This window comes from Haliotis rufescens, unplaced genomic scaffold (assembly GCF_023055435.1).
Source record: "Haliotis rufescens isolate VD_foot unplaced genomic scaffold, xgHalRufe1.0.p SCAF_13, whole genome shotgun sequence".
Classification (NCBI taxonomy): Eukaryota; Metazoa; Mollusca; class Gastropoda; order Lepetellida; family Haliotidae; genus Haliotis; species Haliotis rufescens.
This window is the reverse complement of record NW_025963813.1, coordinates 3476550-3494834: the sequence shown is the minus strand read 5'-3', so window position 1 is coordinate 3494834 and position 18285 is coordinate 3476550. Positions and strand designations below refer to the sequence as shown.

General features: G+C 39.7%; 1 protein-coding gene across 5 annotated transcripts in view; it reads right to left on the bottom strand.

Annotated features, from left to right (window-relative positions):
- Positions 1–9688: 9688 nt before the first annotated feature.
- LOC124116918 (E3 ubiquitin-protein ligase RGLG4-like) overlaps positions 9689–18285 on the bottom strand; it is a 40516-nt gene continuing 31919 nt past the window's right edge. For all 5 annotated transcript variants that reach the window (XM_046478552.2, XM_046478553.2, XM_048394088.1 and 2 more), the window contains exon 6: positions 9689–17047. In XM_046478552.2, the coding sequence (XP_046334508.2) occupies positions 16739–17047 (309 nt within the window). In that variant the 3' untranslated portion in view covers positions 9689–16738. The remainder of the gene's footprint in view (positions 17048–18285) is intronic.

Genomic DNA, 18285 nt, shown 5'->3' with positions numbered 1-18285 from the left:
GTACACACACGCACGCTCTGTTTCTCTGTCGCTCTGTCTATGTCTGTCTGTATGTCTGTCTGTCTCTCTCTCTCTCTCTCTCTCTCTCACACACACACACACATACACATTAACAGACACACATATACAGAGACACATAAACAGACACACGCACAGACACGCATACAAACTGGCAGGACTCAGCCACGTGGACCCCTCCTTTCCCCAAAGGGCTTGTTCCTCATTATTACATGAAGTGCAGTATAGTGCCGTGTTGAGCTATTGATCGCTGAAGGCGGACCAGCTCGCCCGGCTGTGAAACGTAACGACGGATGTACACGAACCTTGATCTGACGTATAAATGACCTCTCACCCCTCCGCCCTGTTATGATCTTATCATTTCTGACGTCATTGTTCTTATTCTATACATTCCCCCCGTTCGGGAATGGTCTTGCTTTCCGATTTGAAACATACCAGATCGAATTCGAAAGCTTTAATAAGGATAATCTATTGATAGATTGGCCTATTTGGTGCACGTTACTGTCTTTGTTGCAGTGTTTGAGAACTGAAATATCCTGAATGTTTAAATGTTATCTTATAAACAGGAGATATAGAAACAGAATTTAAACTAATGATTTCAGACGAACATGTAGAATTCCGAATTAAGCACGACGACTATCGTAAGTCTGTGTTAAAGACTGGGAATTTCGATTATCTGAGTGGTAAGATTTGTGGAAAGGGACCCTGAATTCTAAATAATTAAAGACTTGAGTTTCCGGAACATTCTGCGGCTTCCTGGGTTTTCCAGTTGACTATATGAGCTGGCTGGTGATGTGTGACATGGTGCCCTTCTGATGCCTGCTTCCGATAATGGATCGCCTCCAAGGTCTATTGACTAGAGCGTCTGCCCGGAGAGCGGAAGGTCGGTGGTTCGATTCCCGGTCGCGTCATATCAAAAGACGTTAAAACATGGTAATTGTTGTTCCCCTGCCTAGAGATCTGCAGGTAGGGGGTAAAACAAAACCTGGTCGGCTCGATGTTGTACACTGTGTCTAAGTGGGGTCATCTTCCCAAAGCAAGGGACCTAATTGACTATTAAAGTCCAGTTTCCACCCTTGCCGAATTAGGCTGGAATTATGGAGTTATATTTTGGCTGGACTAACGAGTTTCTGCATAGTCCAATCACAATCACGAAACGATATCGACATCCGAGGATTTGCAAAGCATGTGTACCGTCATCTTAGCGTCAACCGATATTTTCCCAATCATATCATGTTTTTAATCAAGGTGCTCACATGATTTGATGCACTTCGCGAAGTAAGACCCTTTTTAAAACAATTTAGATCTTGATTATCGAACAATCGTCTTAAAGTTTGTTTGAAGCAAAGCAAGTGATAGGAGAGGTGGAATCTGATTGGTCAATAGGAGGGACATGTACACAAGGGACATAACTCGTAATAGCCATTGGTGGCGCTACGATCGAGTCCAGAAACTCCAGCCAAGCTCGGTAAGGGTGGAAACTGGACTTTTCCAGTCAGTTAACTCCCTTGTCTCGGGAAGAGAGACTGCGGCATTATACCTCATAGGCTAGTACTATAAAACCGGTATTAGTACCGGACTAGTACAAACAGATCGGGCGCGCGCATACACACGTTGCGATGTGTTAGTGCAATAACGCGACGTTATACCCCCATTTCACCTCACCCTACCTTTTGTCTTCAAATTAAGGCGGATCAATATCACCAATTTAAGGGGCAGCCCCCGATTCGCGTCACTATATGATGTACACTTCTACCTGAGTTAGTGTTGGTTTCGCTAATACGTGTAGTAGATATTTCTGGTCGGTTAATCATCGCACAGAAACGCGAGACAATTGGTTATGCAAAATAATGTAACGAACAGCTGTTTGGAATGATCCACTCCTTGAATCCAGATTAAATTATTATATATATTACTTTATTTTCTGATCTGTGTACATGTACAGATGAAGAATGTTAATTAACTTTTATTCATCACACCTGGAATACAAGACTATTCTGTCTGTTTAAATGTATATAAAGTACTTGCTATATGACATTTTGTGTAATGGATGGAATGGTAATGTAATGGAAATGCCATATTCCTACCAGTGGAACTGATTTATCACGGCATATGGCATTGAACTATACTTAAAGGTAGTCATCAACCGGCCTTTTTAAAAGCGGCTTGAGTGGACGTTTTATATACAAAGGACAGTACACAGGACAGAATACAATGTTTACTCAAGTAATTGTTTATTTTATTAGTTTATTCTGGATATTATGCTGCTGTCGTGTGAAGAAAGAAAATACTATTCTGACGCATTTGGGTCACATGTTAGTAAGTGTCATCTAGACTTGTAAAAGGCGTCTATGCTTGTTGGAAGAGGCGACTAACGGGATCGGGTGGTCAGGCTCACTGACTTGGTTGATGCATGTCATCGTATCCCAACTGCGTGGATCGATGCTCATCACATCAATCACTGGATTGTGTGGTCCAGACTCGATTATTTACAAACCGCCGTCATATAGCTGGAATATTGCTTAGGCCAAGCATGGGTTGCTGAATACCTATTCTACCCCGGATCTTCGCGTATGTATGTCTATTTCTATCATAAACTGTCTTTATGTCCGTGTGTTCGTTTGAAGAGAGAACCAAAAGACCATGTACCAAATGTATTTAAATGTTGACACACTAATGACATCAACAGGAATGACCAGAGCAACATGGGTAATCAACCCGGATATATGCGGCAAGATTTGAAAGTTAACCAATAGATACCACAATTGGATGTAATTACATTTTATTTAAAAGAAAACTATTATTGGACACGGCAGTGAACATTTTTCGCCAATTGCGTCATCTGTTCACCTTTCCATCAGGATAAAATGTTTACATGGGAGTTAGTTTGGTTTAACGTCGCCTTGAAAAATATTTCAGTAATATCACGGCGTGTCAGCTTTCTGTGGAAGGAAAGCCCGAAGGTATGCAGGTTTCAGACGTTTACCACTTTGGTGAAACCAACGAGCACGGGTATATACATGTATAGTGCTGACAAACCGAGAAACATAATCGGGGCGAATTGGGATTTGAACCCACAATCATGGGTTTCTGGCGTGCCTAAGGGACGCAACTCTGCACAGCATTGCAGCCTTGTTTCCTGTGTATGCTGCGCTGGCGCGACACTAAAGCACGAGCGCAGCAAACCCAGGGGACCAGGCTGAGCGAATCGCAACGCCTTTGATGACTGGGCCGATGATTAATAATAGTCCTCAGGCAACTTTGTGTAATGACAATGTATGCTACTGTAAGTGTGTGTGTGTGTGTGTGTGTGTGTGTGTGTGTGTGTGTGTGTGTGTGTGTGTGTGTGTGTGTGTGTGTGTCGTGTGTCGTGTAGTGTGTGTGTGTGTCGGGTGTGTGACTGAGTACTTGCATTTATTTGCAAGTGCAACCCTCTCTGGTCACAGGCTGGAAAGTTTATTAGTTATGCTGTTTTGTGCAAATTCAACCGTGTTGCTTCACGGCAGTCTGATTGCGCCATGTTTTAGGATGATTAATACTAGTCCTCAGGCACCTTTGTGTAATGACAATGTATGCTACTGTTAGCGTGTGTGTGTGTGTGTGTGTGTGTGTGTGTGTGTGTGTGTGTGTGTGTGTGTGTGTGTGGTGTGTGTGTGTGTGTGTCGTGTCGTGTGTGTGTGTGTCTGTGTGTGTGTGTGTAGTGTGTGTCGTGTGTGTGACTGAGTACTTGCATATATTTGCAAGTGAAACCCTCTCTGGTCACAGGTTGGAAAGTTTATAAGTTATGCTGTTTTGTGCAAATTAAACAATGTTGCTTCACGGCAGTCTGATTGCGCCATGTTTTAGGATGATTAATAATAGTCCTCAGGCAACTTTGTGTAATGACAATGTATGCTACTGTAAGTGTGTGTGTGTGTGTGTGTGTGTGTGTCGTTCGTGTGTGTGTGTGTGTGTCGTTCGTGTGTGTGTGTGTATGTGTGGTGTGTTGGGGGGGGGGGGGGGGGGGGGCGTTGTGTGTGTTTGTGTGTGTGGATGTGGTGTGTGTGTATGTGTGTGTGAGTTCGTGTGTGGTGTGTATGGTTATGGTTGTGTGTGTGTGTGCGGTGTGTTTGGATGTTGTATGTGTGTTTGTTTACGTGTATGTTGTGCAAGGGAGAAATTGTCCCAGAAAAAGCTTGTTATAATTATGCATCAGCCTGTTGTTTGCTGGTCATTTTATAAACAACATATGAGTCATATTTAATCAGTGTAACAATCTGCTTTATATTTCATGCATTAAACTTTATTTGTTTATGTGATACTAAGATAGGGGATCATAATGGGTTTGATTTGCTCTGGGATTATGTCTGAGTACAACCCGAGGACACCTGTTTTCAATAGCCTATTTCTGGAAGAAATTCGTTTGTTTTAGTAAACACTGCGACACTGATCACAGAATCCTGTAATTAATAGTAACGTGACTATCTTAGCATCCTGTAATTAGTAATAATATGACTATCTTAGCATCCTGTAATTAGCAATAATGTGACTCTCTTAGTATCCTATAATTAGCAATAATGTGGCTATCTTAGCATCCTGTAATGAGGAATAATGTGAGTGTCTTAGCATCCTTTAATGAGCAATCCCGCGGCCAGATCACAGAACCCTGTAATCTTAGCATCATGTTATTTGCAATACTGTGACTATATCACAATATCCTGTAATTTTTATACCTTAACTAGATCACAACAAACTACGTTAATACTTGACGGGTTTGTATAAACATGGATCCTCCACCACCCGTGAATACATCCGGGCAATGTGCGGTGTCTATTTAACCAACGAATCAAGCAAAGGCTTGGTTCCAACGAGGGGGAAGTCGCTGAGTGGCTCAGACCAATAAGCGCTCAGCTCACAACGCACAACAACAATATGGCCGCTCTGGGGCTGTGTCTATTCGCACGATATCGTGTACATAAGGAGTACATATTCCACAATGTACACGATATCGTGTAAATAACAGACAATTTCTCCCAATATGCACGATATCGTGTAAATAACAGACAATTTCTCGTAATATGCACGATATCGTGTAAATAACAGACAATTTCTCACAATATGCACGACATCGTGTATATAGACGGTCCGCCGCTCTGGTGCCTGCTCTTAACACATTTAAGTGGAGTCATCCCTATTTGCCAGTGATTTATAAACACATGCTCATGATACAGTCAGAATCGTACGACGGACTCCGTTTTCAGTTAAGATTTCTTATGATTATGGAAATGTGTTTTGTCGCTTTATTTAATGTGAAGAATGGTAGGATGCGCATAACATTTGACGTCCATGAGTTTTCAACGGCCTTGTATAATTGATTATATTTAAAAAGACACGTCACTTCTACAGTGCATGCCCGTCGTATACTCACGGGTCATGAAGGAGCTCACCGTATACACTTTTCAAATGTGTTTAGAATGTACAAACATCTAACATATATGTATATCTAAACATGTTCAGGGCTGTTTTTAAATCCGAAACGAAATATACACATTTAGTGTGTTCTATCTAAACACTTTCAGGGCCTAAACACATTAAATAACTTCTCACAGCCTAAACACCACCTAAACACAACATCCCCGTAATCAAAACATGTTTAGAATATAAACGTTGAAATTCTAAATATGTTCACGACAATGTTCATATCATTGTGTATTATCCTAATGATCAAAACATTTTTTAATAAATTGCATATAATTGCATAGGCATACAATGAAATATGGAAAGTGTGTATAATATATATGGAAATTAGATGTGTAATCAGATTCACAAAACACAACTTGCCAACAGTATTTACACCGAAATCGATAGAATATTAATTATGATAGTGTACAAATACGGGTCTTTTACCACATTTAGACCTATAACGCGTATAGCTAGCTGTAAAACATACGGATGAAACACGTATATGTTTGTGTTTAGGAACTCATATTTCCCAGTGTACAAAGCCGTGCTGTACTGAAGCTGATTTTCACAAGACCAATGAAAGTCAATCATCCGATTCATTCAGTTTGGAATCTAATCCTTGATCATTCTAACTGACTATTGACATCTTGTTATCAAATTGATATTTCGAAAACTCAGTCCACAATACATCACGCGTAAATTAATCATTAAGAAAAAAAGCATCATTGTATCAGGTTATACCTGGGGCGGTGGGGAAGTCTAACTTTGAAGGCTAAAGCGTTCTCTCTTCACGCCAAAGGTCCGGGTTCGATTTTCCCAACATGGGTACAATGTGTGAAACCCATTTCTTATTTCCCGACCGTGTTATTGATGGAATATCGCTAAAAGCGGCGTAAAACCAAACTCACTCACAACTCTATGTTCTGATGAAATATTCATTGCAAAATCTTGCACACCAAGAAAACAAGGCTGACATGGAATAAACATTCAAATCGATGTATTCTTTATCTCGTAGCAGATACAGTGATTCAAGATACGAGAGTTGATGAAATATACACGAAGGAGAGGTGATTACCTCTTCTTCTACAAGAATCTGGTGTGATGAACAAAGACAAGTTTTCATGGTTAAGAAACGTCTTTATTACAAAATACTGATAATGTGACCAGGATGCACATGCTCGGGAACTACAATTTACAGGTTTCGAACGTAGAGTCTAGAGTGCACGGCTGTGATTGGTCGTGATTCGCCTTTTACGGCAAGTATGGGTTGCTGAAGACCTGTTCTATCCCGGAATCTTCACGGGTCCCTAGCAGTGAAAAAGTGTTACACATATCAGAAAAAATAACTATTGATATTCCCAGGAGGTCACTGTGCAGAGTTGTGTCCTTTATTGGTGTCAGGGTCCTCTGAATGTCAGTTCAAGTCCCAGTTTAAATCTTGTTACTATATTTTGCATGTTACAACCAGAGACCATATGCTACAACGGTTTCAAATCAAATCAAACTCATTGAATAAACTCCATCCTTGAGAATACGTCTGGTTTGAAGGGAGATTTGAAACAACTGAACAGTCTTGATGCAAACGACTCTCTGTTGTAACCATATGCCTGCCACGAACAAGGGCCAGACAAGAGGGCCACCGGGGATAAATAATGTCGCATCTTAAAGGATTGACGGTAACGACTTTGGCAACACCGCAAATTTCAGAGTAAAACGTGTCTTGAAAAAACTCCGGGTTAACCGACGCGTATTAGTGAGTGAGTGAGTATGGTTTTACGCCGCTTTTAGCAATATTCCAGCAATATCACGGCGAGGGACACCAGAAGTGGGCTTCACACATTGTACCCATGTCGGGAATCGAACGCGGGTCTTCGCCATGCCGAGCGAATGCTTTAACCACTGGGCTACCCGACGCGTATTGAATGTAAGTGAGTCCTGGTATTGTTTGACACCCCACTTAACAAGACAATAGCCTCATGTAATTGATATTGACTGTGATCTGTCTAATCCACCTAGTGTGTGGATCCACAGCTTCAAAAACTACTTGTTTCCATCCTTTGTTTGAGAAACAGGCCCAACAATGCCAACATGCAACCTGGAAAGGTTTGTCTTCACTAGGCCTTGGCACGAATGTTTGTGTTTTCACATTCTTCGCAAGATTTGATGTATATTCGAACGTGTTGGTACAAGCCAGAACAATGTAATTTGGTCAATATGGACAGACAGGTAGCATTCCGACCAAAGTGGCATCCACCTGCTTTTGAATCACGGTAAGCATTAAGCGGGAATTTCCTGTCAGTGACCACTGGGTGACGGCCGTTCTTGTGTCCTCTATGCTTTGGCAGGTAAACATGATATACCCCGCCACGGAGAAAACAGACTGCACTTGGATTTCTCACCGGAAGAATAAATCCCATTTTCCCGCTTCGAAGCAAACGCCGCACGCTTGTGCGTGCTCAGCTTAATCAAACATCCCAGTTTTGAAATTTTGCTTTAATTCCTTTACATTGTCATATTAAAACATGTAGGTAAGATAAATTCACTGTAGCAGGATCACGAGGGGTACATGTGGTTTTAAGCGTGCTGGTGGTATAAAACCCCATGTACCCCTCACGATCCTGCTTCAGTTCAAATTACGGAACATTAATACCACACTACCATGCATTCAAAGCCGTGTCTGTCTTGTGTACGCCTTCTTTGATGTGACTCCCTTGGTGAAGAAATATGTAATTACGGGAGCTTCAGTGCCTAACTTCAAAAATAATAAGTGTTGTTTGTGAGAGCCAGTAGGCATGGCCTGTGGAGAAGCGCAGAGCCGCACCTTGGTGTTGTTTAGGAACCAACACAACATGGTTCATTAGCGAAAGTAGATGGAGGAGGCGATGCGGGATAGAGCCAGCTGTTTGTAAGCTGAATATGAAAGGGACGTATCCGCTGGTCGATTCGATCCAATCTGGAAGCGGAATGAGCCGAGTGGTCCCAAGCGCACTCCCGATGGGGAGTTGATTGATCAGACAAGATCAATCTTGAATTAAGCATTTATATATTATAGGTTCAGTTGCGTCTCTCCACGTTATTCTTGAATTTGGTGGAATTTTTAACTATGGCTCATTTTGATCAGATTACCAGAGATGGCCCAGGTCACAGTTTAATAACATGTAGGGTGTCTGAAAAAAAGGGGAGGGTGTGGGGTGGGGTGGGATGGGCACTCAGCAATATTCCAGCTATATGATGGTGGTCTGTAAATAATCGAGTCTGGACCAGACAATCCAGTGATTAATATAATGAGCATCAATCCATGCAATTGGGATCGATGACATTTATCAACCAAGTCAGTGAGCCTGACCACTTGATCAATTAGTAGCCTCTTCCAGCAAGCATAGTCGCCTCTTACTAAAAGCATGGTTTGACGAGGACCTATTCTACCCAGATCTTCACTAGTCAGGGTGGAGTGCAGTATTGGCACATCTGTACCCACTCCCACCCCTAGCAGTGTTTGTTTGTTTGTTTGTTGTTTAATGCCACACTCAGCAATATTCCAGCTATATGACGGCGGTCTGTAAAATAACTGAATCTGGACCAGACAATCCAGTTATTGACATCATGAGCATCGATCTACGCAATTGGGATCGATGACATGTATCAACCAAGTCGGTGAGCCTGACCACCAGATCCCGTTAGTCGCCTTTTACGACAAGCATAGTCGCCTTTTACGGCAAGTATGGGTTGCTGCAGACCTATTCTACCCCGGAATTTTCACGGGTCCCTAGCAGTGAAAAAGTGTAACACATATCAGAAAAAATAACAATTGATGTTCCCAGGAAGTCACTGTGCAGAGTTGTGTCCTTTATTGGTGTCAGGGTCCTCTGAATGTCAGTTCAAGTCCCAGTTTAAATCTTGTTACTATATTTTGCATGTTACAACCAGAGACCATATGCTACATATACCGTCTGTTTCGACCATGACATTCTGTTCACATATGAGTTACATCAATGTCCTCACTCCATTGTCAATCTTTAAAGGTAGTTTATACACAAAGTACCTCCCTATTGCCATTATCAGGGTGAATATAAGATCCAAATCCATATCAGCAGTTCCTGGTATGGGATGTAATCCATAAATAAGGGAGGTGAAACTGAAGCAATTTGCCATGCTGATAGAGGTAGAACTGCCATTGACAGCAAAACCTAATATTCTACCATACTCAACACACCACACAAAATGTGAAGAAGGCAAAAATAATAGTTTATTAACCATACACGTATATAAGAATGAAGAATACACACAACAACACAGCTTAGCATTCATCCCTGATAAACAGCAGCTATGTCTCCTACTGCAACCTACACTTTCCTCACACTGCATCTATTCCTGGTTCCAGACTTGAGAGAACCAATGAGGTTTGATATAACAACATTCACAAAGTGATTTGCACCAGAAGAGAGTGAGTGAGTTGGTTTTCAACAGTATTCCTTGCATCCTTGGAAAGTGAAAGGTATATACACCTGTAAAAAAATTAAGCACCACTTGCTACTTGCTATACAGTTCTTTATAAAATGGCTAATTTATAATATCCTACTGGCGAAACACAATCATTTTTGTTTATTAACTGACATACTCACATGTTTTGTAAGTGTTCCATGGCAATGGTGTTCTGTCTCAATAGAAACCATCTCCTATCTTTTACTCGGATACCATACGTCTCTGCTTAAAGATTTGACATCCCATCCACAGATCGTTATGCCCAATCAAATGTAGTATATGTGGGGTTTTATCAAATGAATCGGCTTCATTTCTTTACCACCTTGATTCGGAAATTTTGTTATCCCACACAGCAAACAAGTATTCCTTCGATTGTACCCCTTTTTATCAGAAGCACACAAACAGGTTGTGCAACATACCCACCACAAAATAAGGGTGCTGCCTCATTTATCTCCATTTGTCATGTCATTTTTAAAGATCCAGACATCAGATATGCTTCATGCAGAGAGGTGTAGTATCCGAAAAAAGAGGTGATTTTAAGGAAATTGTGAGCAGAAGCATAAAAAAGACACTTCCAGTGAGAACCGAGTGAGTATGGTTTTACACCGCTTTTAGCAATATTCCAGCAATATCGCGGGGGACACCAGAAAAAGGCTTCCCATATTGTCCCCATGTTGGGAATCGAACCCGGGTCTTTGGCGTGACGAGCAAACGCTTTAACCACGAGGCTACCCGACTGCCCCTCCAGAGAGAACTGAGGCAAGACCATATTGTATGTACCACATGTGCAATATCTCTACGTGCACCTATCTGTCATAATTCATTATTTAAGTACACAAAGCAAAACAAATTATAAATTGAAAAAGAAATGTACTTAAAAGTAATGAGATAGAAAATACAGATTGTTGATTTACTTAAATGATGTTGAAATGATTAAAACGATTAAAATGAACAATACACAAACTGGACAATATTTCTGATGCTGAGAAAAACATGTATATTCTGAAAATCAATCATCTCTAAAACTTTCATGACAAATATATTGTCATAATTGGATAATCAAAGCAATTGCCAGCGCATTGTAAGAAGGGATGTCACAATTTACGGCTGTATTATCACTCTTTAACGCATGAAATTACACCTCTGTTTACACTTCATTTTCAATAACCAAATCTGATAACTACCTATGTTGGCATTACTTACCGCTTAAACAAATAGTCCAAATGTTATTGCATCATCATCATCATCATCATAATGATAATAATAATGATAAAAATAATTATTTAAAAAACCCAATTATGTCAGTTATAAACCAACTGTTTGAACAAACTTTTGTCAACCGGTACCGGTACAACACAATTCTTGTCACTAGCGCTAAACCAGCACTAGTAATGACGATATCATAGCCTCAGTGTTTTTGGAATAGTTTTCTTAAACATTCAACATTGATTCTGTAACAAAGATTTCTTTAGCGTGTCAGTTTTGTGTTCTGAAACATGCAAACTAATTTATTCCTTCCCCCTTTCAATAATAAAATCCACACGAAATACAAAATCCATATTTTCTGAATCACAACCAAAATGTTTGAAAGAGCAAGGTATAACAATATCCAGCACCAAAAAAGCAAATCTCATGAAATATCACATTCATAATCACAATAAAATTATATAGATCATTCACTGAGAAAACAAAACAAAATCGCTTCAACATTTTTTTAAACAACAGCAAGTTGAAGGGCACTCAGGATGGGAGAGTGAAGGGGAAGTAGGGCTGCTCCTGACAAGAGACATCATCAGATGAGAAACATTGTTGGTTTCCATTGGAAGATAAAGCTTATGCGTTTTTAGATTTACTGGTCTTATTGTACATAAGTTGTGCTCTTATTTTGTTTATATAATATGAATTTACACAATTTAAGGCCAAGAATTCAATTTAATTGGTTGAATTTTTCTTTTAGAAATTCAACTTTGTTTCTTTACTACTAATGAACAAAATACAAACATGTTTTCACATGGCTAGATACCATAAGAAATTGATTTTTGTTTGAGAGAACACAGATTTTTTTCTTCCTATTGTCTATTTTTTAAGAACAATGGTAATATAATCTTGTGTATGTTTTCATGATATTAAATAATTTGGTAAAAGTGATTTTATTTCATTTGTCTAATTTCAGGGGTTTTTTTTGGTCGGTTGGTTTCGTAAACCATCTGAAAAACCATGCAGCCAAAGTAGTTTAACCTGCTTCAACAGTCACCTAGTTGTACTTCAGGACTCAAAACCTGGGCCCACAATCTAAGCCATATGTTTCACAACCAGGAGTAATATTATTATGCATTACGACTGCAGCATATGGGACATTCCTATCATGAAATATCCTATCACCTTTCAAACTATCACCTTTCTCCAGTTGAGGTTTATGGAGATGCATCAATAACACAAAGTCATGTGTAATTCATCGTTGATGGAAAATGTATTTATATATTACTCAAAAAAGTTGACGACCGCTCAAGTCATTCATATTATGCCATGGAACTGGTAAATGCAACCTGGGTGCTATGTAGTACATGTATACATGTATTCTATTCAATTTGACAATCAAAATGGCCGTCCTGTCAAATAACACTGTTCTTGAATTATAGAAAAAGCTGACTATTGTTAACAAGAACTCACCTTGCCTTGGGAATTGTGACGATTGGTTATCATGCTACCAAATGTTATATAATTTATTCCATCAACATGTTTAAATGAGTGAGAGTGAGTGAGTTGGGTTTAATGCCGCTTTTAACAGTATTCCAGTTCTTGTATCATGGTGTGTCAACTTAATGTGGGAGGAAGGACCGAAGTGATGCAGGTCTCAGACATTTACCTCTTTGGTGAAACCCACGAGCACAGGTATGGTGCTGACAAACCTGGAAAGATAATCGGGGCGAACCAGGTTTCAAACTCTTGATCATACCTTCCTGGTGTGCCCAAGGGACGTAACTCTGCACAGCAGATTGTGGTGCCTAAGACGACTAAACCACCTGTGCGACCTTTTGAATATGCTTAAAACACTGTAATTATGATCAATTAAAGACAACACATGACAAAGTCAAAGTGAGATTCATTGAGAAAATGAGCATTTGGTAAAGAAAGAAAGAAAAAAGAGCAATTTTTTAATAAAAAATGCAAAAAGGTTAACACCATCCCTTCTTTAATAGCATCTCTTTCAAACTTCCATGTATCTTTGGGAAATGTCTGCACTACTTCAAGGACAGTTGGTACAATGACACTGCATGTTCCTCCAGATGGTCACAAGTCCCGGTTGTGTCACGTGATGCAAAGAAGCTGACAAAGCAACTGAAAGGATAGTCAGAAAAGTATTGCCATGGAGCAGGAACAGATGTCATTAGATAATCAATTTCAGTTTCAGATGAGAGTGTCACTTGGTAAACAAAAATATATGTGTTTTTCTAAGCAAAAGAATGTGTTGTATTAAATGACTTTTACGTGAAAATATATTAACATTATTCCATGTATATTTAAAGGCTTTACATCTGTGACAAGCTGTGCTGGTGAGTGATTTTAGTGAGTGAGTGAGTGAGTATGGTTTTACACCGCTTTTAGCAATATTCCAGCAATATCACGGTGGGGGACACCAGAAATGGGCTTCACACATTGTACCCATGTCGGGAATCGAACCCGGGTCTTCGGCGTGACGAGCCAACGCTTTAACCACTAGGCTACCCGACCACCCCTGAGTGATTACAGTCAGGACAGACATATTGTTACCCGAGGACAAGATGGTTCCAGGTCAACATTTGGCCAAAAATGATGTTTTGGATTTTCTTTCCAAATGGACGTTTTTCTAACATCGTTGTATATTTCATGCAGCTCCTATTGGGGGAACGTCACCTTTTCAGTGGTTGTGAATGGCTCTATGCGGACAAATGACAAAATCAATGAGCACATTCTTATTTGTAATGCTGCTAGTTATTCTTAGAGTTGTGGGACAGTACTGAAACATTTCATGCTTCTGTCTCTAAAACTGCAGTTTGATCCTAGTTTTGATCCAAATTGTAGAGTGAGTGAGTGAGTTTGGTTTTACGCTGCTTTTAGCAATATTCCCGCAATATCACGGCGGGGGACACCAGAAATGGGCTCACACATTGTACCCATGTCGGGATTCGAACCCAGGTCTTCGGCGTGACAAGCGAACGCTTTAACCACGAGGCTACCCGACCGCCCCTCCAGATTGTAGAAGTCAGTGAACCAATGGGTTTGATGCCAGATTGTTTGTTCTATCACTGCATGAGTATGGTGCTGACAAACATCTTTATCAGGGCAAATCTGACCCCATGATAATCGGATTCTGGCATGCCTAAGGGACATAACTCTGTAAAACCTTTGACAACAGGGCCACCTTTGCTATTAAGTTCCAGGAGACCTTTTAAGCAAAACCTGAAATTATGAGAAAAGACTTTAAAAAGAATTTCAAGAAATTTGATATTAAATCAGAGAATGACTGAGTGTGAACAAATTTAATTTTCCCATAAAATCTTATTTTCATGAAAATAAAGCACAAATCAACTACTGGTACATTTATTAAAATATTAACAGAAATAGTAATAAAACATATATTCATTTTCAATAATAACAGAATATAAAGAGGTAGTAAACAACATTGAGATTACACATACAGGATACAAAAAGCACCAGGAATACTTAAAAGAGAAGGAAACTAAAAATATTACTTTTTTATGGGTGTACATGTTAAGGAAATATAATGTACTTCTACTGCCATACAAAACTCTCCACGTTCATCAATGCATTCAAAATAATAACAATAATAATCAACATATCCCTCACCATCATTTCAACAACATGACTGGACAGATTTTTTCTGTAAGGCCACAATAAATTAATTATTAGATTTTAACACAACCCACCTCCCAATCACTACCAGCATTTTTTCCCCCATGTACCACAGAAAATCGCTGTTCCTTTCTTTCTTAACTTGGTGAAATACACCACATACATAGTCCTACCAGACACTTCTGTGCATCATATCTGTTGACAGCTAATGTACACAGATGCTTTGAAAAGATTGTTACTAAAATCATAAAAGAATATAATGCCTCACAACTCGCAAAAAATATACCACCATACTCAGTTTTGACAAATTTAATGAAAATCTTATAATGAATTTTTTGTAGCCTTACTCAGACTGTACAATTTTTATCATTTACCTCAAACCATATACATCCACATATAGCACCTGAAAAGCTAGATGTCTAAAAATAGGTCTATCTGGGAACAAGGTAGGAATTATCTCCCCTTATGTACATTCTCGGTTAAAATACAAGGGAAATGTCAATACAAAGCTATTCCAGTATATAAACATTCCGTTCTGAATGTACATACTGTATTCCACTTAAAATGACCATAAGCACATTTTGACAAAATTATTTTTGAGTGTCCTTTTTCACGTTTATTGTTTTTATGTTAATTAAAATGATACCTGGACTAAATTACAGATCACCACCAGACCAGCTTTATAGTATAATATTTTAAAGTCTTATAAAGTCTGACCAAGTTAAAATTAAGCAGCAGCGGTAATCATTGACAAGCATCATGACTATATGTTGCGAAGATGCTGATGGCCATCTTTGTTTTAGTCACCAGGTCAAAGCTTTTTCATTTAAGGGTAAGCATATATTGTAGAAACATATGAGCTTTGGTTGAAATCATTCCCTAAATTGTGTTAAAAAAAAGCCAGCTGTCTTTACATAACAGTGAATTTTTGTAGTTGTACCTTTTTTGTACACATCCATCCAAAGTAGAGAATATGTAAGTGTAAATTATTTCGAAATAATTTTGTCTTATATTTACTTGTGTCTCTTGGCTCAGGATGTTGGTCGGTCCATAAATTGAAAAGTGGTCGAACAATGTATAAAAGCTGTTGGTAGCTTGTACAAAACAGAGACAATAAGTCAGTACAATACAACATGATATAAAAATGATTTTGTTTGAAACATTAAATATATCTATCTTGGAACTGTATAAAATATCAAAAGAGTTCCATAAAAAGTGTAATATTTGTTCAAAATATTGTTTCTCCTGGAATGTGCAAGACAAGGCAACAGTGAAAATAAAACAGAAAAACACAGCATATTGACTTAATATCATCATGACAACACACACAAGAGGTGAGATCTGTACTTCTAGAGTTGTCTCCCTTTATAACATTCAAAATGGCCTGTCATGTCAGCCTGCTGCATTCTTCCTGTATAAGGTGAACAAACTCATTTTGTCAGCCATAACAAAGTCCTTCACACTTACAAGTTTTCTTTCTGGATCAACAGTGAGAGATTAAATGCCACTTTTTGCAGACTAATCATTGTGAGAAACTCATTCAAGCTAACCAAAGACGAACACAGATGAATGTACGTCCGAGAGTTCACCTATGTAGGGATTCTCAAGGTCATCAGTGAGACGAGTGAATTCTTTCACCACTAGGCAACCTCACCACCTCTGAAATACGTTAAATTTTAATTAGTGAAGTGCTAAAACTGCAATACTACCTGGATAGACAAGTATCCAGTCTACAATCAATGGTCGGGTTATATCTTTCTGAGTACGAAAATGTTTGCTAGAATCATATTTCCTCTGGAAGATGCTAGTGAAAAATTTACACTATGTGATGCGTATACATGAAACAACGCGATACTCTTTCAGACTTAACATGATGAGTTCAGTGAAGCTATTGCAATGAAATGGACACAGGTCCAAGGGAAACAACTCTTGGTCACACAGTTTAGAGACTGAGCAAACCCAGCCTCTTGATGGACTGGTACTGATCGGGAATCTCCATAAGGGCGTGGAGGGCGAAGGAGGCGGACGGATTCTTCACGTTTTGGGTCACACTCTGGTAGTCTACAAAGTGGAAGTTGTCAAAGGAGCGGGATGGAATCTTCTGGTCGAACTCGTCCATGACATCCCAGGGTCCGTCTCCGACTCCCACCATGATAATGGACAGAGGGAAGTTGGATGCCTCAACGATGGCATCGGTGGTTGCTCGCTCACTCGTCACCTGGCCGTCAGCCACGATTACCAGGATGTGGAACTGGAAAGATTAATGTAGATACAAAATATAGGAAATTCAGTCAAATCATACAATTAATGGTAACTTTGAAATACTGTGGAAATTATCAGACATGTTCAAATGACTGCACAGTTTCTTAAAGTTTTGTTCAATTCTTAAACTATGCAGTTCCTGTGGGCCCAAAAGGGCCTTCTCCCCCCTCATCCTGTGCTGATTCCAGTGGGCCAAAAGGTCCCCTTATCCTGCCAAGAGCCACACAGGGGATGATCTTACAACAAGATTTGGGTACCATGTACTTATCCTGCCAAGATTCCTACAGTGATGGCTCTTACAACAAGATTTGGGTACCATGTACTTGTCCTGCCAAGATTCCTTCAGTGATGGCTCTTACAACAAGATTTGGGTACCATGTACTTGTCCTGCCAAGATTCCTACAGTGATGGCTCTTACAACAAGATTTGGGTACCATGTACTTGTCCTGCCAAGATTCCTACAGTGATGGCTCTTACAACAAGATTTGGGTACCATGTACTTATCCTGCCAAGATTCCTTCAGTGATGGCTCTTACAACAGGATTTGGGTACCATGTACTTGTCCTGCCAAGATTCCTACAGTGATGGCTCTTACAACAAGATTTGGGTACTGTGTTCTTGTCCTGCCAAGATTCCTTCAGTGATGGCTCTTACAACAAGATTTGGGTACCATGTACTTGTCCTGCGAAGATTCCTACAGTGATGGCTCTTACAACAAGATTTGGGTACTGTGTTCTTGTCCTGCCAAGATTCCTTCAGTGATGGCTCTTACAACAAGATTTGGGTACCATGTACTTGTCCTGCCAAGATTCCCACAGTGATGGCTCTTACAACAAGATTTGGGTACTGTGTTCTTGTCCTGCCAAGATTCCTACAATGATGGCTCTTACAACAAGATTTGGGTACCATGTACTGGTCCTGCCAAGATTCCTACAGTGATGGCTCTTAAACAACATTTTTTGGGTACCATGTACTTATCCTGCCAAGATTCCTTCAGTGATTGCTCTTACAACAAGATTTGGGTACCATGTACTTATCCTGCCAAGATTCCTTCAGTGATGGCTCTTACAACAAGATTTAGGTACTGTGTTCTTGTCCTGCCAAGATTCCCACAGTGATGGCTCTTACAACAAGATTTGGGTACCATGTACTTATCCTGCCTCAGACCTCCACAGGTGTCAAAAAACAAAGATGTCTGGAAATCCACACAACTTTGAATGTCAACAG